We start from the raw sequence: 22,380 nt of genomic DNA, 5'->3' as shown, positions 1-22,380 counted from the left end.
ATTATATTATATGTATTATACAAATAAAATTAGTCAAAAAATTTAGTGTGATATTTATATGCAGCGTAGCATTTTTTTATGATTGATTATATTTAAAAATCGATTATAATAAAAATGTTTTACATTAATATTGGTAAAAGGGTAGTTTATAAGAGTTAAAAATTGCAAAAGTAAAATATTATTTCATAAACAATATAAGGGAATTTTTATTTTAAATTATTGCACAATTATAGCATTCCAAGATTTAAAACGTAATTTTTTTATCATTTTTTTAGCACAGGGGTGATTTATAAGGGTTGAAAAGTGTCTTTCATAAGCAATGAGGGAATTTTTATGTTAAATAAATGCACCGTTAAAGCATTCCAATCTTTTAAAAAGTAATTTTTTATCATTTTTGTCAATACAGGGGTTGAAAAGGAAAATCTTCTTTTATTTGCTATAAGGTAACTTTTATTTTAAATAATTGCACGATTTAATCATTCCAAATCTTTAAAAAGTAATTTTTTATCTTTATTTTTTGCATAGAGGTAGTTTTTAAGGGTTAAATAAAGGGTCGAAAAGATCAAATATATCATAAAATATGTTCGAGGACATGGAACATTATTTAATCTGTGCTTGAACAAGATTTTTATCAATAAAATGCTTAAAACTTAATTTTTTTTTACCCCTAAAAAACAAAATGCGTCAATCTGGCTTATGTCACTTTTGAACTTGAGCTTTATTCTAAATTTTCATACAAATCCATGCAGTTTCAAAGAATTCGGAGGTTACAGCTGATTTTCAGCTTCAATGACTGTACTAACAAGAGGTCCACTAAATGCGGTCGCGCAACCTCTGACTAAAAAAGCTGGTATTAAGTCCGGACCCACACACATATTGTCTTTAATTCTTTTTATAGCAGTAAAGGTACAACGAAGTCGTTTATAAATTCGAATTTCTCATCCCAAAAAACCCCCGGATACGAAATTTTACGAAATTAGCTTGAAATAGTCGAAAGATATTAAAGAAAATGTTTTTTTTTTCAACCTCAACAACCTGTATCTCGAAAAGTAAACGTTTATGAGCAACACTGTATATGACCTCTCCCCACTAATTTTCGTCGTAGAATCTAATGGTAAAGTTTGGCCTATTCTTTAACGGACACCCTGTATATATAATATATTATTCAACGGAATAATAACAATTGGGATAAGAACGTAATACGATAAAAAGAAAAGTCAAGAGTTCGCGTCTATTTTGCCAAAGGGTGGTACGTGTTTTAAACTACATATTTCTTAAATTTTGATAGTTGGTTATGACTGTATATAATATGTTCTTTACATTAGTACGCAAAATCTCAATGTCTAGTGGACTGTGTAGTTTAAAGACTCTTTGCAAGTAAATCTTCTTTCGTGTGGAATAAACATATGCAGTGGGTAGAATTGTCGCCACAAATATATTTTTCTGTCTTTTGAAGTTGAATGTGTTTTATATGTGTTTATGTCTTTCAACAAAAAAAAAGAACATTCTACATTGCAGAACGTCGTTGGAGCATAAAAATAATACTGTAAAAGTACATTGTAGACGCCACCACCTTACAACAATGTTGTTATTTCACATATTTTGGGTAGCATGTGTTACGGTTTATAATTGGCTGGAAAGTAATTCATTATAGAGAAAAAGAAAACTGACTACTGTTATGTATTCCCATCAACTCTTTCAATAACAATTATGTTATTATTCCCATCGACCTAAGGAAAGCGAAAAATGTTTTTAAATTATTTACGAACAGGCATGTTATAAAAATTCCTCAGCTCCGACGTCAAATAATACCTAGACAATAAAATAATAGACATTTTTATTATTGAGTCAAATTTTCGGAACAAGTAACAGACCTATAATATATTTTACATTTTGGGGAAGCAAAAAAATAAAGATCAAATTTTTGTCTCTCGTTTTGAATGTCACAGAGGTCTGAAAAAATTTTTTTACATGAAATGGGGAATTACCTCCTTAATTTTTTCGTACTTATTTATTTACATCCTGTATTTAACTCAGCTAAATTATTTTAAACTTCTTACAGATGCCACTAGCAAGTGTGTGTGAAGTGTCAAAAATTTCATAATCTGTTGAAAAAACAATTTAATTATGGTAACATACTGAGATGTGCCATTAAATTTACTAAAAACATATTACAATGAGAAGAATTTGGTAATTTTTAAGTATGTATGTGTGTACAAGATAACATCCTGCTCCTTATTATTTTTTGCCTTTCTATCTAGTATATAAACCAAACTTTTGGTTGTTTTAAGAGAATATCCTGTACTTTGTCGTGTTTTGGAGTGGATAAAGTCAAGATAGCTATGGATCTAATGTACTTTTTCGCTAATAAATTTATAGAATAAATATTTAGGTATATTTTGCTGCCAAAAGTAAAAGTTCAACAAGCAATGATACGAGTAATATAGTTGATTTACCTGTATATATGAGAAAAATCTTCATTTTCATCTTGTTCACATTTCACATTAACAACTTGCTTTCTAATAAAATCGAGTATCGTTTGGGGTTTATTTTCTTTCCAATGTGAATATTTTTCACGTATTACGTTTCTAAATTCATGTAATCTTCCAATATTTCCTTGATATTCGTGCAGTTTTTCAGCCATTATATGCGTCCGAACCGAATATTGAACATCACCACTCGATATGGAAACTGACTGGAAGTTTCAAAATACTGCTGTAAGAATCCTGCGCAGTAAAACAAATGTAACTTAATTTTGATGGTAAATACTTGCCATACTGCAGAACCGCGTGGAAAAATTTATTTATACAGGGTTCCTCACGGTAAGTGGCCTATTAAACATTTCAGAGGAACCAAAAACAATATGACTCTGAAATTTTGTTTACGGGGGTTATCAGATACGTTATCTTCAAAGAAAATAATTCCATCAACGTAGCACTTCCGGTTATACCGGAAGTAGCTGTCAACTTCGTTATTTTAAATGGAACACCCTATATATTATTGCATTGTCGACAAGATAAATTAAAGATAAGTCAAAAATGTTAAAGCTTCCCTGTACCTAAATTTGACCATTTTCGAGATAATCGGTTTTTTATAAAAAATTTGACAGATGCAAGCGTTTCGAAAATTCTTTACGTCTTTCTTCGTTCTGGGAGCTTTTACTTGCTTTTCGGAATACAAAAGTAACATAAGATGCACCACCTTCCGCTATCAAAATTACCTGAAGAAAATTATACTAATCAGTTTTCATAAAAAAACAATAAAATTGAAGATATGTTTGACTTTATCTCGTTAATCTCTCTTTAAAATGTATCCCATTGAAACAAGGTATATTCTTGTTCAATTTTCTAATAAATATTCCCAAGAACTCGAAATCATTTCAAATTATTACCACGATGTTGGGTAACAAGTTATCATTATTCTTCTGCATGATGAAATTTAATTAGAATACTGCTTGCCAGTAATTCCGAGTCTAATTGGCTTAAACTTGAAGGCTTCATGGATTTCGTAGGCTTAACTATTAAATCTAACAAAATGCCATCCTGCAATTCGTGTTCTTTATGCAGGAAACCCATTATGAACGGCTAACATATAGTTCCTTTAAAAACAACGCTGTCTACTATCAGAGGTGTACTGTATAATATACAGCGTGATTCGAAACTTATCCGAAAAAATTTGGGAATAGATGCGTTATGAAAAATAGAAAGAAATTTTTGTAAAATCCTTATAGTTTCCGAGAAGAAATTGATTGAAGTTGTAGTATTTTCAGCCCTTACATCGGTGGGCTACTGTAGTCTCCAGCGTCATTCGCATTGTGCGCTGTGAGCAATGCGTTCTCTCTCTCCACGTGGCCACAGGCGATTCCGAATACTGAAATCCGATTTTAGTATTAACCTCTTTGCGATAGTGTTTACATTAGTTTTTCAAGTGTCAAAAATGGCTTACGTGTACAGCACAAAAATTCACATTTTGTGTAGTGACTTAACATGGTACTAAAACTTATTTTTGGGAGACCAAGAGAGCAAGGAATCAAAGATCATTTTAACAATATCTTTATATTGAAGGCTATAATAATTTCTTCATACATTCCAGCGTAACACTACAGGCTGTGGTGTGTATAGTCTATAAAAATTCAACTACAGCTTCCTAACGATATAGAAAAGTCTTATACTAAAAAGTTCTATTTTTGCGTTTTTTTTCGTAAATTAAAGTTCAATTATGGATCAAAATATTTTCTCTGGAACGGTACTGTCCGTGTGCTGTACTGTACGATGAGTTACGTGCTGTAGACCAGCCGCGTAAACAAATCGTCGTTGAAAGATAGAAAGATACTTGGGGAATTTTTAAATGCAAAAGTACAAACTAAGAAAAATAGATTTTTGAAAAAAACTGATATTTTCTTATTATAATAAGTAATAGTAATTACTATCTTAAATGTATTGTTGTTACTGCAGGAGTTCGCAAACAAAACCACATCCGTAAGCATCTGTAGTTGCCAACTGCGTGCATTAAAACATGGAACAAAATGAAATAAAACTTACCATTTCTAGAAAAAATGTTGAAATTAATCCCCATTAGCGCGGATACAGGCATGACACCGACGCACCCAGTCTACTTGATTGGCACATTGCCGTAAAAGCAATCTGCAAAAACGTATTCGTTAATCACAATCCGGGGGTAAAATCTGTTGAACTGGTTGCAGATGATAGGGGTGGAACAGCTGGCGCCTTAGGATGCGATGTACGGTACGAGATGAGGTTCCTACCTGCTGTGCCAGTCGTCGAGTACTAATTGTGGGGTCTTCGTCAAGATTTTCCTACACTGCATCTTCAATATTATGGTTCACTTGCTGACCACGTCCTTCTCCTCGAGGAATAACACTTCCCGTATCTCGCAGCCGCTGAATGCACTGTAGGATTGTATTTACACATGCAGGCTGACGTTGCAGCAATTGTTCCTGCGAGTGCATTTTCTCCGGTGCACCATGCACTAACACCACATCGACACGTTCGGAAATAGTAAATGCATTGTTTTCTCGGTTCATTGTAAAACTAGTTTGTGCACAAGCACAAGCATAAGAAAATAAGAATCTCGTTTTTAATGTAATTGGGACGCTATTCTTATTTTTTACTTCTTTACAAAATCAGTTGACTGCACAAATTTTTTGACAATGTAACCTAACATTCTTTAGTATTACTAGTATTAGATTATACCGATTTAAATTATAAGGTTGCATCTCGGGTCGCATAAAAACATTTCCAAAGTTTTTAATAAATAACACAGGGTCGGCCTTCATTTTCGTTGAATAAATGAACTTTAATTTACAAAAAAAAACGCGAAGGTAGAACTTTTTCGTATAAGAGTTTTCTATTACAAATATCATCAGGAAGTTGTAGTTTATTTTTTTATAGATTATACACGCTACACCCTGTATACAAAACCAACAGAAATGACAAGTACCGCCTCAGAAGATTTACCGCGAAATTTGTTTTTGAGTTCGTTTATTGATAAATGGTTGCATGAGAAAAAATGTTAAAACGTTTTTTTATTTAGCAGTTTGTTAATGAATTTGGAATACCATTGTCGATCTGAATGTTATTTTATAACTTACAATATATCTTGTAGAAGGATTCCTAGGTTTAAGCTCAAATGTTGTACTTAAGTGTATTCATAAATCACAACATTCTTATTATTATTTCATTTTAATGATCCCAAAGTCGACAATGTCCAACGGATGTACTTCTAGGGACGTTGAAGAAATGTACAGTGTTGGACATCCCCTGAACATCCATACTATTCCTGGGACATTTAAACCTGAAATGGACTTATAACTGACGTCTTCTGGATATTGGGAGATGTATGAGAATCTAATGGCAGAAGCATGAAGAAGAGAGGCATGGCAGAGAAGAATGAAGAGCCATAGCAAAGACCATATGTAACGGGATCATTCCAATGTTTTGGAACTAGCAAATACAAAATTTTAAAAGCGCCTAAAAAAGGTATAGTTAGGCTGTTAATAGTGCAGATTACGCTTCTTATGGATTCTGGAGGACGTATTTTGGTATTGAAAAGGATTGGAAATTAATTAAAAATCAAAATGTTATTGTTGACAATTATTATTAATAAACTTACATTGATTTTAACGTTGTCGAAAAGCTATTATTTTCTATTTCAGATTATAGGGAAAATTACCAATAAAAAAATCTTCTCAAGCGTCGTAGATCGTTTCTAATGCTAAACATAAAAGTATGGGTATAAAAATTGATATCTGTAAACAATTTTTTCTAAAATTTATGTTTCACCTACTTTCTTTTCAATTATTATGCATTATTTTGTGGAAGTACATTATAAATTTGACGGTATTAACTCCTACGTATGCAACGTATCAGTGTTTAATGAACCATTATGGCTAAAAAACCTTGAATATATAATCTCTTTATCCATTTGATCTTATTTAGATCAATCATTTCGTAAATATAAGGATATTAAACGTACCTTAAATTATTTAATCGGTAGAGCGAAAGGAAAACCTTGGTTATAGTATAATTCACTTTGAATGAATAATGTAATAAGTGGTGCAAATTAATGGTAGCTCAGTTATATCTTTCTATGAGACTATCTAAATATGCGACAGAATAGGTTCTGATTGTCGTAAGATGACAATTAAATAAGGGATTATGCCTTTACAAAATCGCACCTTGTATTTCCTTCCAAATTTTTCTTTTATAAATTGCGTTTTCCTACTTTTTTGATATTTTTGTAGAAAAGTGCAGTATTTTTGTTACTAACGTTTTATTTGCAGCAATATTTCAATTTATTAAAGCTGTTTTACATTGACAATTTATTCATGAATAAATTGACGAAGTTCTTCACGAATTTATTGGTAAACAGTGTAGTTTTACACTGCTACAGACTTTGTCAAGTTTTTTGACGTATGAATCAGTTCTACAAATGAATCCAAGAAGCAAATAAATTTCAAAAATGTCACCCTTTCCACTCATAATTATAGTTATACAACAGCGGTACCGTTCTGACACATATTATATAAATATTAATTTTTGTAAGTAACAAATCAGTAGAAACAATGCAAAACTAGTACGCCACACAATTATTTACATATTCCAATAACATAACCTCATTACTGATCTGAGGCTAGAAATCTGTTGGGTTGGTACTTCTGAACTTCACGAAGAAATTGACGAAAATTAGGACATGCTCTATTTCGTCAAGAACTTGATGAGTAAATTCATGAAGTTATTTGACAGCAGATTTGGTGCATTACACTTGTCCAATTTCTTGATGAAGCGACTTCATGAATTAATTGATCAATAAATTGTCAATGTAAAACAGCTATTAATAATAACAGTTACTCCGCACGTACCTATCGGTCAACTAACAACATAGATTATAATTAATGTAAGTAAATTAGAAACATTGCCAATAAAATTATCATTAATTATTAAATTATTAAATAAATAAAAAATAATATTTAGAAAAATTTAAAATTCAGTAGGTTTTGGAAAATAAAGATGATCTAAACAAGCCATATTAACGCTGTAAATATTGTAATTTTATGAAATGTGATGAAAACTCTTTATTCATCATCATTTTTTGAAATGACTAATGAAAACAGAACTGTTAAATATAATTAGCACTTTACAATCTAATTCCGTTGATATTGGCGAAATAAATATCAAAACAATTCAACTTGTATTTCTGTACATTTTGCTGTATTTGATACATATTTCTAAATTAAAAACAAATACTTTTCCAATGTATGGAATATGTTGTGCCTTTATCTAAACGTAAATGACCAAATGGCCTCCAATTATTAGCATTCTCCTTACAATGTCCAAAATTTTAGAAAGTGTAACGGAAAAAACGATCATAGTTTCGATAATCATTTATTTTACGTCAGCTTAGTTCTTCTACTATGGCTAAACACCTAAATGTCAAATAAGTCATCAAATTTAGAGGTGCTAAAAAGAATGTGATAAACAGAACGAAGATCAGCAGTCAATATGTTCGACCTATGTTCATAACGTAACAGATCGCTTTACCAATGTATTGTAGAGAAAGTCAGTAGGTAAAAGGCCTTACCATCTGTTCACCCCTGGGGCATATTGCAGACCATGTGAATGCTGGAAGGATTATGCAAGTGGACAAAGAGATCGGTTATCATAAAAAAGAACAAATATGAAAGGACCTTAAGATTCGACAAGTCTGAGAAGTTAGCCATCGTCTAACATGTATTAGATGAAGGAAATGCAATGAATTTCGAAGGCATCGAGGTACTTGTGAGAACAACAATCTGGTAAGACGGTTTTCTGAAAAGAAGAATTTGAAAATGCACGTTACCCTACAGTGAACCGCTACTGTCATCACCTCTGACTCGAAGATATGCCTTTTACCCTACCCTACAAGACTAGTTGTTGTTGTCGTTGTTGTGAAACGCATCAGCACTCAGATACAACTCATTATGTATGCCGCCGTTTTTAGAACATCCCCATGCTATGTACTAGCTCTGCTGAAGGCTTCCTGATGTTCTGAAGTGACAGATATGCTACCCTCAGATATTTGTTTTATCACCATTAAACATGCATATCCTTCGCCATTGTCCCCCCATCTCCCCATCTTGGTATCCTGCATTTAGCGCTAGCTGTCAGATAAATTATGTTAAGATGCTTGATTAGATGTCCATGATCCACAGAAGTCCTGTGACAATCTTAATGGCGCTTTTGTTGGACAACCCAATTTTCAAATTTGCTCCAATCCAAGGGCTGTCTATGTAATACCTTGCCTATGGTAAACCATATTGGTCCAACTGTTCTTTGATCCAATACTCAATGGATTATGTTACAGATATAGCCGGAACTGGTTCAAGCTCCAAGAATTGATTACTTGAATTCTGTCCGGCTAAAACGTCGACTCTTCCATTGCTGTGACGTGTGATAACGCCTCAACAAGGATGGAGTATTGACATATTTACTCCAGGATTGCGCTTGTAAAGTTGCTTGACTCTCTGTGCATATTTGAACATGTTGATTTCTATGTTTTTTCTTGAGATTTTCTTAGACAACAGCACAGTTTTTCAAGTCCTCCCCAGTGAGCTAGACGAACCGATTCCAGACATGAGCATCAGGAGTGGCAAGTTAAGCTTCTCTAGAGTTATCTCTACCATGTAATCTCTGAAAAGTGTAGTAGAATTGTCATTGGCTTTTCCAAGAATTTTATGTCTTCCCCTAAGCTTCCCACCCATACTTTCAAAGCGGTTTAATTGCATAAAGGGTGCAAGAAATTTAATGCCGAGTTTAGTTAACTTCAAACTTTCATAAATCGGTTTTCTTAAATGGAACACCCTGTATGTTTTTCTATACATATTCTCATACACAATTTTATTCTCTTTCGAACGGTATCAGGGTTCTCTATACCTATCTCTTCTAATTTTTAAGTTATCTACTATTTTTTGTGTAATCACCTAAAATCATGTAATTTCTTGCGAGGTTAGCTGTGGAATTTTTAGCAAAACTTCAAAACAAACAACTAAACTGTCAATTTGTTGCTAGTCTCTTGCAGTGACAGTTTAACTTTGTGTTTATATGAAATGGAAAATAATACATATTCAAATGCTGATATTTTAAATTTATTATTCATTCACGGACGTTGCAATGGGATTATAAGTAGAACATGTACAGTTTTTAATGAGACATATCCAAATGCCACCAATGAGAAGAAAAAAGTTAAGAAGAATTTTAACAAATCAACTAGAGTATGAACGGTGGTTATTATTATCAACATACATAATTAAAATTGTGTATTACTATGTATGAAGTCGATATTTTAGAATTTTTCTTAACTTTATTCTGCTCATTGGTGGAAAATTGGGATATGTCTCATTAACAACTGTAAATGTTCTGCTTGGAATCCCATCGCAACGTCTGTGAATAAATAATAATAAATAACTGGTGACAATTTAGTTGTTTGTTTTGAAGTTTTGCTAAAAATTCCACAGCTCAGTACTTACATGATTTTAGATGATTACACAAAAAATAGTAGATAACTTAAAAACTAGAAGTGATAGGTATAGGGAATCCTGATACCGTTCGAAAGAGAATAAAATTGTGTATCAGAATATAGAAAAGTATGCAGGGTTTTTTATTTAAAAAAACTGACTTATGAAGGTTTGAAGTTAACTAAACTCGGCATTAAATTTCTAACACCCTGTATGCAATTAAGCCACTTTGGAAGTGTGGATGGGAAGCTTAGGTGTCTAGCTATCTCCCCTATAAATATTGTTGCTTTATCTTCTTACTATAAAATACACATGGTTTCTCTCCATTAGTTTGAAAAATATTAAGTACTAGCGAAAACGGTTAATATTAGAAATAGGGAAAGTTCATGAAAGCCCACTTAAAATAACATGTAGGATTCAAAATTGCAATAATATATAGGGTGTTCCATTTAAAATTGGCAATTTGATGGCGACTTCCGGTATAACCAGAAGTGGTACGTGGACGCCATTATTTTAGTTAAGAAGAGTATGCCCGAAAACCCGGTATCCCAAATTTTCAAAATTCAAATCGAAGTAGTCTCTGAAATAACTCTAATGGGTCGTCACCGCGAGACACACTGTATATGTTCATATTGTACTTAAATAGTTTTGATACAAAAATATCAATGTGAATATTTTTATTTGTTTAATACATCTCCCAAATACACTGCGATGATAAGGAAAGGAACTTGTAGGATTACCTGACCGTGAAATTTACTTTAATTTAAAAAAATCGTTATAAACTTCACAGTAGTTTTTATATGTTCTGGGTAATTCCATCGAATTTAGTAAAAAACAACATATAAAAGCGTGTTTTCCGTCAATTTAACGTGTAACTGAGTTGCAGCAACATTTAGTCGAAAAAATACCATTTCTGTTTTTGTTTGCTGTGTTACGAAACGTCACTTAGTAGTAAAATAACATGCATCAATGTCCTGGAAGAAAATGAGATATTCAATAGCACAAATATGAACAGTTTTTTTTAATTGTTGTTTATGATAGTTGTTAAATGTCGAAATTGCTAGGGGTAAATTAAAAAATTAAGTTGGGAATATGAGTAACGAAACTGCGAATCTCTTGCAGATTTTAACGCTATGTGCCCTAAATTTTGTACTATTGAAAACAACGAGATTTTCCGGTTTACCTTCGCCAAAAGGAACACATAAGGCGTGGTACAGTCAAACTTTCCAGTAACTACATACATACAGATAGCCGAAGACAGCTCCCTTACTCAGTCGCTCGAAGTACCTATTAATATTAATACTTTCTCTTTCGTTCTTAGTGTTATAAGTTAGGGTTGTATTTGACAAGGTTCCTCAGTAGCAGTTTTTGTTCAGTGCGCATTCTGTCCAGGTTTGGGATTATTTATGTTTGACTGTATAGTGCCATAAATTTATTATTGGATTAAGAAGGTAAGCAACTATTAGAAATTATATGTATCGGTTCATTCTCGCGCTTAAATACGCAAGGAAAACCAATACGGGGCTTTTTCAAAATAATATGTAAATGGATATATAACATTTTGTGTATAATATCTAAATTTGATAACTATTTATATTTTTTCTTTGCCTTACGCAAATAACATAAGTATATTGAGGTATTTATATTATACGCGATGGGGGAAAATGTAATTTTAACTTACGAGCGGGAGTTTTCCCTCTCACTGTTTTACGATGGTCCGAGGGTATTCTAATTTGACAGTTTGAAAAAATGTTTTTGCTGGTTTAAATTGGGATGCTAATAAAGAAAAAAAAAAAATACGTTGCTAATTTTTTATTAATTTTATAGAGGTACTTAGGTACATGTTTGTTATTTTTGATGTTGCGGAATATTAAAAAAGGTCTTTTTAAACTGTTTCCTTGAAAATGTTAAGTACAAAATCCGATACTTAATTTGCGATGTCTTAAGACCTAAACATACTTAAGTAAAAAAATTGAGCAACTGATGCATTGGAACTTTGTCTACCACTTGTAACAAATTTAAGGTTGCCCTTGACAAAACACCTACGTCGGCGGGAATGTTATTCGGGGGAAATAATTAAAATGATTTACCAAGAATTTGCAAAAACAATTACGAATTTATACAGGGTGTAACTAAATAAGTGTAAAATATTTAAGAGGGTGATTCTTGAACTTGAACACAATGCTCGTGCAAAAATATCCTGAATTACAATTTTGTAGGGAAGTCGACTGAAACGAACTTGAACAATTTATCTAACATGTTAAAATGGACTAATTAAATTTAAAAAGCAAGCCACATACACATTAATACCCTTTTATTTTTCATAGGTAATTGTGATTTATTAGTACGTTTGACTAAGTAACAATGTTAGTACATGTTATTAAAGTTATGAAAGTGAAGTTAATTAACAGTATATATTGTCCCCTGTTATTAAGTATACCGATTGTTACTTTATGTAAAACAAAGGCTTTACATCTCTTAAGCATCCAATATATTCTTAAAGAATCATAATTATTTTTATCCACACATATGAACCGTCTAAAGTGATACTTTATCCACTAGTGGAATAAAGTAATTGTATTTCACTAGTAGAATAATGAAAAAATAATAAATAAATAAATCAAATTTAATTTATTTACTTATTAACATTAACATTTACATTTTTATAGTAATAGACATTTCGTTTTTTTGTTTTATCACATTTGCCATCATTTTCGGAACGCATAACATCTGCAGAAGATTGCGAAGAGTTTGCACAAGTTACGGATGTCTCTTTTCGTAAGGAACAGTTATATTTTTCTTCGATTTTCCTTGCAACATCAAGTTTGTTAGATATAGACTCCTCAACATAACTTTCTGCCACAGAGGAGCTCTTCCATATGCCATGCTGTTTGATGGTTGTAAGATCAACATCTTTATTGTCCAATAAAGTTGTTGAAGTGCACCTCATACAATGGCCGGTATATGCTTCTGAATTTGCGATATTCAGGAATGAAGCAACTACTGAGGATACCTTTGTCAATGTGTTGATTCCAACAATTTTGATTGATTTTAAAAAGAATCTGTCTGGCGAATTGGGCGCAGAGAAATATATTTTCTGCATACTTCAACAGCATTTACGCAAAATCCTTCTTCAATAATTGTAAAATTTCTTGAAATGCCCGTCTCGGTGTCAGGTATTGAAACAAGTAGGTAACTGCCAACGTCCTATACGTCTCTAGTGTAACTTAAAATAATTCAAAGTTCACTGTATGCTACAGGGTGATCGAAAATGATTGACCGTGCCGCCTCATACTGATTTTTGATGTGCGGCATACCAGTTTTTGATACCAATACTAGAATCATGAGCGCAGGTTGAGGGATTTTAATGGTAAACAAATAATTACGTTCAAACGTCAAATAAATTAGGTTACTGTCAAAATGGAAATTCATAATAAAAATATCAATTATTTAACAAAAATCAAAGTTATTTCACAAATTAAGCAATACTGATGGACCAATAAATGTTATTATTGTTATTATTATTAAAGAGGATGACAGAATCAAATGTAGGTTTAGCCTAACTTTTCCAAAATTCTTATTTCATTTACAATTAGAAAAACTTTTAAATCAAAGTTTGATGTAGCTAATTTTGAATAACGACTGTAAGTGCTTCAGCGATTTTATTTTTAAAACGTTATGAGTTAATTTTAAAACAGAAGCACTATTGTGGCTACATTCTTGGCATCTAAGACGATTCAGCTATACAGCGATACGCTGCAAGCTGCTGTTTTTCATCAAAGCAAACTGCTGTATGCTTATAAGACGACTATTTTGCAGCTACTGCTTTCACACTTCTGAATATCCAGCGCAAGCGATCCAGCCCAAAAATTTATGCTGAACATTTTAGTTAGCTGTCGAAATTCAGGAAAAGTGTCTTAAAAAAATTTGCTTCAAGCAAATGCAAGCAGTTGGAAGTGCTTGATTATGTTAGATGGTAGGATTGTCTGTATGACCGAGAGCAATAAACAACAGTTACATGCAATATATAATAACAGAGTAATTGGAATTTTTTCACATTTTATTGAATATTTTACCTTAAAATTACATAAAATCCATAAAAATATCTATATTTTTACAATAAATGTTCAATATGATGTCCATTGTTGTTCAAGCAGGTATTAATTCTTCTTTTCATATTATTAAATACATTCTGTAAAACATTTTGTGTAATACTCCTAATTTCGTTTGTAATTGCCTCTTGAAGTTCTTCAATCGTGTGTAACCGTTGAGCAAATACTGAATTTTTTAAAAAACCAAATAAATAATAGTCTAGGGGTGTAAGGTCAGGAGAACGTGGTGGCCATCTATCTCGACTAATTATTCGATCATCATAATACTCTCTAATCAACTCTAAAGTTTCGTTAGAGGTGTGAGCTGTTGCGCCATCTTGCTGAAAGTATCCATGATGGATTTCATCGTCGTGAAGTTCCTCAAAAAATGGTAACAATATTTGCTGCCGATATACCTGCCCAGTTACATTTTCACGGAAAAAATATGGTCCGATTATTCTTCTACGTGACATAGCTACCCAAACACCAAGTTTAATAGGGTGCAGAGTTGTTTCACGCAAAATATTAGGGTTTTCTGTGTTCCAAGAGCGATAATTTTGGGAGTTTACGTACCCACTTAAATGAAACCACGCTTCATCAGAAAAAAATGTTAGATCTAGAATATCGTCGTCATTCAGATTTTCGTTAAACCAATTACAGTATTGCACACGTTTTCCAAAATCTAACGGAAGTAGTTCCTGCACAACACTAACTTTATAAGGATGAAAATGCAACTTCTTTACTGCTTTATGGCATGATCCATATGATATTCCTATAAACAATTTAGGAATAATGATACAAATTTTAGAATAAATATTTGTTATTAAGTACCTGTTTGAGCAGATAACCGACGTAGTGATTTGGTTGGACTAGCTCGTAAGCGGTTTTCAACATCTTCCAAGACTTCCTCTGTAAGAATAGACTTTCTGCCTGGAGATTTTCCTCTACAAACACTTCCAGTGTTATGGAAGCGTTCCACTAATCTCTTCACGTGTCTCGAAAAAATTTCATAATCAATTTCATCATTTGGAAATTGTTCTTGAAATTGTAAATGACACGAATTCATCGAATATTTCCAACCATTACCATTGTTTTGTCCACTACGAAAATAGGCCTCCAGAAGAAATTTATCATGTTCTAATGAAAATGCCATGTTAACCTAAATTAAAAAACCGATTAGGTTAGGAAACAACATACGCAATAAATTAATTACTCACGTATAGTATCCACCTACTCTAACTGTAGTATTGAAAAATACTGTTTTATAATGTCCCAAAATATATCAGGTAACAACAAAATCTACAAAATAATATTCAAGCCAAAAAATCCGTGCGCCAATGAACAGAACGTCAAATTGTGAAATCGCCACAGAACACCATGAAATTGCACGGAAAAAAGTAATTTTAGCAAACGGAAATCAGTTTTGATAGCAACTGAGACAGGGTACGTTCAGAATCCGGTCAATCATTCTCGATCTCTCTGTACTATACAACATGTAAAAGGTAAAGAGATATTATCTGAATCATTAAATATTCTTTATCGGAAGCCAAGTCAAAAATTCTTCGATATGTGCTCTTTCCAATACTGCAGCTATTTATGCTTTGTATCCTCTCGATTCACTCTTCAAATAAGCAATAAGCTTGTTATATTTTCCAATATCTTATTTTTGTAGACCTTTATGGTAGTCTTCAACATCGAATACTTCGACCACATAGATGAAATTGCATATTTTTTCTTCAAGTTTAAAAAATACGATAGCATGAATTCTTCATTTATTGTCATTACTCTCCGTTTCCCCTCCATTCGTTAAATTCGGCGAACACTTTTTCGTAATGTTCCCTGGATTTCGCTGGCAATAAATGGAAAATTGCTTCTTGAGTTTCTTCAAAAACAGCCACAGGAACACAATTACTTTCTTGCATTTTACCAAATAATCAGATAGAACCGTTTACATTATATAATTGATAATAAACAACGTACCATAGCAACTAGTAGATATAAACAAACCTATAACATTTCACTGAGTGCCTACTAGTAAGAAATATCAAATCGTGCGAATATTTTTTTATTAAATTCCAATAATTCTGACTCCACAAATATGATTATGATGTGATTATGGATAAAACGTTGTATTGCATCCGTGCTTTAAATGCCTTTCCTACACTTAAGAATATTAAACGGTCGAAGTACGTTCTTGCGTTTAAACATTCTTGCGTGGATAAAATACTACTGAAAACACTTATACAATAAATAATAATTATTTATTTGTGTAGTCATATTTACATTTGCAAATCATGGTTAAAATGGAATAAAATGCTTTTCTAATCACATCCTACATAAACAAAAATTTTAACTAGAGGTATTCGAAATTTTAATTTACCAGTTGCTTTTGTAAAAATTAAAGTTTTTGATTATGAATTACATCACTTTACAAAGAAAAAATTTCGAATGGAATTTGTGAAATTAAAAATTGAAGACCTAATACGCATTTAAATTTTATTTTGATTCTATTTTACAAGCATTTTAATGCTGTAACTTTATGAAAAATGGACATTTTGTGAAAAATACAAAAACACTGCCGTTTGTTTCTACCAGTTGATTATGAAATATCATATTTTCCAAATATATGTGCAACACTTATCGAAATTCACCAAATTTAAATTTTTTTATTTCGCAAACTTCTTTCGAAATTTATTTTCATGAAAAGTTTACCAACTGTCAAATAAAATTCAGGTAATGAATGACTGCAGGTCGACAACGTGAAAAATATGTCATTGCAGAAAATTGTATGTAAATAAGAAAATAGTTTAAAAGTTTGTCAATGTTTAAAACATTACAACATATTATTTGAATGACTGCTATGTCCCCTTTAAATCAACTAATTAAATCTAAATTACTAATAGGCATTACCAAAATTTACAAGAAATGTCGTTACAATTTAACAGGTGAATGTCGTTCTCAAGTATTCAAATTTGTCGAGAGAATGTTACTCTACGGTATTACCTAACATTTATTTTGCACTTTGTTGTGGACACCAGAAACTTATATCATTTTTATACATATGACACACTTTCGTTTTATAAGATTATGTATAAATTAAACTATTTATTGCGTTATTTTATTTAATACATAAATGTGTAGGTATAGAAAACATGTCCCACGACAAGTAGGTATGTGGTATGAATTCTAAAAATTTGTATCTAGGCGTTATCGATATTGTTGCATTTAAAGAAAATGTTTATATTATCGTCACATCCGCAGGACAGAAATAGCAATTAAATTGCTTTATTTTAATTTAGAATTTTGCATAAAAATTTAATAAACATGTCAAATATGTATATCGTATTATTTAGAATTTTTAATAATTGGTAGGAACTTTATTTTACTCTTAATCCAATCTTAATTTTCTGGGAAATCTCAGAAAAAGGATTTGTCTATACTTGAAGGCATTTAGCCGACCAACGCTATGAAAATAAAAGACGTTGAGCGGAAATCGAAATTTTCGACTAATTTCCAACTAATTAAAAGGCATGTTTGAGTAACATTCAACATTAATTTCAATTATTTTAAATGCCACCATAATGCTTACTACTTCCACAACGTATAGTATAGATTTAAGTGTAATTTTTCTGTCGAGTTTAAAACGTCGTTCTTATATTAAAACTACCAAAAACTCTCTTGAGGTTATTTGAGGTACCTTGGATGTGAAACTTTCATAATATGTATAATATTTTCGTGTGATTTTGTGAACATATATGGTAGAAAAATCACGTTATCCAGAATAAACAGAATAATAAAACAGCAAAGAATGTATCTCCGTCAAATAGTCCGGTCAAAATAGACATTTCAAATAAAGAAATTTCCGTCAGAGCTAAATTTTGGTGGAGACCTTGGGTATACTATTAGAAATAAAGTGTCAAAAGTTCCCATCGATCCCATGTGTGCTAAAAAGTAATTCGGGGTCAAAGGCCAAAATTTGAGGTTTTTTGGATTTTTTCGAAAACGGTAAGATTTATCAAAAAAGTAGTCCTGACAAAAATTATAGATCTTAAAATTATCTACAAAAATGGTTCTTATACTTTTTTTCTAAGAATCACCATTCCTGAGTTATCGCGATTCTAATAGTTGAAGGAGTCACGTTCTACATGATATGCACACATTTCCACACCACCTGTGAGGTAGTGTATTTTGGCGCGATTTTTTTTAACGTGGTTTCCCCGGTAGGCCTACTCCACGAACTGTTATGACGGAATTTTCAGGCACAATACTCTTTTAACTGCATGATGATTATTGATATTGATATTGGTTATTGACTTTGACTGTACTTCTGATTTGTTTTTGATATTTTAATCTGATTCATACTCTTCAAACTCGACTTCAATAGCCATGTCTTCTTCGATTTCTTCTTCTTCTTCCTCTTCTTCTTGCTGGTCGTTCATAAATTGTTCAAATGAAGATGAATCAGCTGTCTCTTCATCGAAATCACATGAATCTTCGTCTGTTGTATTTAATTGAACACTTGAGCAAGACTGGCTTTGGCAATTAGTACACGCCGGAGAACACAGTAACCCTACTCTTCTACAGCCACATTTATCACTACAACCTTTTTTGCAATTGCAAAAAATAATGTTTAGGAGTTTTTCCGGAGCAGGTGGGAGTAAAGTTTGAATCGGTTCCAAAGTATTATCTGTTAATTTCCAACCCCAATCTTCTGGGTTCAGTCGATTGCCTATCCATGTCTGAACTTGATAGTATACTCGATACAAGTGTTGATTAGCAGAAGCCGATGTTGGAGGAAGTCAAGATGGTTGTACTTATTTCTTATTTCGTGTATTTTTACAAAAGTTTTTACAATAGAATAACCAGATGTTATTCAAGGCCATTCGTGTAGAGGGAATTGACTAAGGGACTGAGTTTCTTTTGAGTGTATATTCTCAGAATAGTATAGTTTATACATATAAGAGACACAAATAGGCATTTTTACTTGTATTAAGTGCCTGACTATGTATATACGTGACATATACAGGGTAGCCCATCGAAAACGTACCGCAAGGCATTACAGGGTAGTAATGAACTTTTCGGCAAAATCCAAAAACAGAAAAAGTTTGCTTCTGAGGGGGACAACTTTTGGCGCAAAAAGCATAGCAAAATCTTCAACCCCCTAAGTGGGGGTGCCATCCCCCAAATTTTTTTAAATGGGAATGGGGGTCAAGTGGGGGGTCATTAGAAAGGGCTTTTAATTCTCTATACATCGATTCTTACTTTTTGAAAATCGATCCATTATTTTAGAAAATATGCAGCTTTGAAAATACGAACAATATTTTTGACGAGAAATGCGAAAATCGATTTAATTTTACTTCAAAACTTACGGTATTAGCTTGGTAAATTCCTTCAAAAGAATTCGCTTTTTTTTTTTCTGATTTGCGAATTCTTTAGCCTGATTTTGGTGAGCAAAAAATTGTCCGCTTTTTGTTTCGTATTTAGATAGGCCACAAGAAGTTGCTAGATAACTGTCTTGTGACTTGTAGTTGAAGAGTACCAATACTGCCGAGTCTTTTAAATTGATTAATTATGGTGTACTCAATTCCAGAAAGAGTAGAAATTATTGAGCTTTTTTTCAAAAACAATGAATGCGGAAATCGGGTCGCCGAACTGTTCAACCAACGGCATCCTGAGAAACATGCGTCTGGAAAAATTGTTCGCGAATTGGTGGCCAAATTTCGCGAAACTGGCTCCGTTCATAACAAAAAGAGGCAGGTTGAAAATCCGGTACTAAATGAACCTACGGAAATAGCGGTATTGGGGCAAGTGGCAATGGATAGTACGCTGAGTACAATGCAATTGGCTACTGCGACAGGAGTGAGTCGTACAAGTGTCCAACGAATATTAAAAAAATACAAATTCCATCCTTATAAGATTCGGCTAGTGCAAGAGCTAAATGAAGACGATTTTGATCGTCGTTTGCAATTTTGCGAAATAATGACTGAACGAGCGATAAACGATAATTTCCTCTTTAATGTGTGTTTTTCGGACGAGTGTACGTTCTTCTTGAATGGTTTAGTGAATCGCCATAATTGTCGTTACTGGGCTGATACCAATCCAAGGATTTTCCATGAGACACACTCCCAACACCCCCAGAAGTTGAATGTATGGGCAGGTATTTTTGGAAATTCCATTGTAGGTCCTTTTTTCCTTCCTGGAAATTTGACAGGCGATATGTACTTGGATTTACTACAAAATGTCATCGACCCAGCTCTAACAAATATCATAGAGGACGACCCTGCTTACAATGAACACGAACTGATTTTCCAGCAAGACGGAGCTCCTCCACATTACTCGCTCAATGTGCGCAATTACCTAAATGAGACGTTTCCAGGACGCTGGATAGGACGAAGAGGTGCAATTGAGTGGCCCCCTCGGTCACCCGACTTAAATCCTTTAGATTTCTTTCTCTGGGGGCACATTAAAAGCAAAGTTTACAGCACTCCACCTGATACCTTGGAAGATCTGCGAGGACGAATCATTAATGTATGTCGCGAAGTAACACCGCAAGTGCTCCAGAATGTTCGACAACGGTTTGAAGACAACCTGTATCATTGTATGCAAGTTGGCGGACAACATTTTCAGCATTTACTTGACTAATACCGTAAGTTTTGAAGTAAAATTAAATCGATTTTCGCATTTCTCGTCAAAAATATTGTTCGTATTTTCAAAGCTGCATATTTTCTAAAATAATGAATCGATTTTCAAAAAGTAAGAATCGATGTATAGAGAATTAAAAGCCCTTTCTAATGACCCCCCACTTGACCCCATTCCCATTTGAAAAAATTTAGGGGATAGCACCCCCACTTAGGGGGTTGAATATTTTGGTATGCTTTTTGAACCAAAAGTTGTCCCCCTCGGAAACAAATTTGACCTGTTTTTGGATTTTGCCGAAAAATTCTTTACTACCCTGTAATGCCTTGCGGTACGTTTTCGATGGGCTGCCCTGTATGGGCACATCATGTAGAATGTGACTCCTTCAACTTTTAGAATCGTAATATCTCAGGAATGGTGATTCTTAGAAGAAAAGTATAAGAACCATTTTTGTAGACAATTGTAAGATCTATAATTTTTGTCTGAACTACTTTTTTGATAAAATTTACCGCTTTCAAAAAAAAAAAAATCCAAAAAACCTAAAATTTTGACCTTTGACCCAGAATAACTTTTTTAGCACACATGGGATCGATGGGGACTTTTGACACTTTATTTCTAATGGTATTGCCAAGGCCTCCACCAAAATTTAGCTCTGTCGAATATTTGCGTTATTTGACCACTATTTTTGTAACTAATTTGACCGGACTAAAAGGAAAACTAAGATTTTGCTACTTGAAAAATTGTGCTAAATATTAAACAATTTTGTACTGCTTTATCATTAATGTATATCCCACTTTGTAGAATTTTTACACGTAGTGTGTGTCACCTTTCTGTACAGAAGCTGTCCAGTATTTCCACAAAACAATACAGTCGAATTTTTAAAATTTACAATAAAATTTTGATGTAGAGATGTGCTGGCAATAAAAACAATGAAGTAAATAGTCTACCTATTAAATAATGCTACAAATTACAGAAACAAGGCTTATTAATTAATGTTATTGTTTATTGTTTTTTTGGGCACACATTTCACATTAAAAAAAAGTCTAACTGTACTTATGTACTGCGCAATGTCATTAGAAATTTCAACACTCATTGCCTCATTTGGGAAACAGTTGTAACTCAAATATTATTGTAGTTATGGTATGTTATTAGTTGTTATGTTTTGATATACAAAATTGTCGACCGTGACAAATTTTTAGAAAGGAAGTGAGTTAACATTATATGGCTTGTGTGAAATATTACACAACAGAAATTAGTTTGACAATAAAAGATCCAAGATTTATATTTATGTAAAATAAATTTTGAAATAAGTATGCGTATAATATGCAACATTAAGGTTTCGAAAACGTTTTAGCATACACAGGTTTATTGTTATAAAAGAAAAAATAATTGTTGATTATTACGGAATTATAGGACAAAAGATCAGCCAAAAAAAAATGCAGACTGGAAGCCTTGCTGCATTGAGCATTATTATTATTCGTTAATTTAGTACCTTGATATATAATTTATATACCAGTTAAGTGAAATTTATATCATTTAATTTTAATGTGTCATTCATTAAAAACATATGCATGCACATTTCCTTCAATAATAATTATAATTTTCATTTATCGTTTAGAAAGTTAATATGCGTTTTAAACC

General features: G+C 32.5%; 2 protein-coding genes across 2 annotated transcripts in view; one reads left to right on the top strand and one right to left on the bottom strand.

Moving 5' to 3' along the window:
- Positions 1-2,644, bottom strand: part of LOC108914099 (proton-associated sugar transporter A) — a 10,359-nt gene extending 7,715 nt beyond the window's left edge. The window contains exon 1 of the mRNA XM_018719810.1: positions 2,457-2,644. Within this exon, the coding sequence (XP_018575326.1) occupies positions 2,457-2,644 (188 nt within the window). The remainder of the gene's footprint in view (positions 1-2,456) is intronic.
- An 8,632-nt stretch (positions 2,645-11,276) lies between these two features.
- LOC108914103 (peroxidase) overlaps positions 11,277-22,380 on the top strand; it is a 46,209-nt gene continuing 35,105 nt past the window's right edge. The window contains exon 1 of the mRNA XM_018719818.1: positions 11,277-11,463. The gene's annotated coding sequence lies outside the window, so the exon portion shown is untranslated. The remainder of the gene's footprint in view (positions 11,464-22,380) is intronic.

Source organism: Anoplophora glabripennis, unplaced genomic scaffold (genome assembly GCF_000390285.2).
Source record: "Anoplophora glabripennis isolate ALB-LARVAE unplaced genomic scaffold, Agla_2.0 scaffold704, whole genome shotgun sequence".
Classification (NCBI taxonomy): Eukaryota; Metazoa; Arthropoda; class Insecta; order Coleoptera; family Cerambycidae; genus Anoplophora; species Anoplophora glabripennis.
Note: the sequence above shows the minus strand (reverse complement) of the source record. Positions and strands in the feature narration are given on the sequence as shown.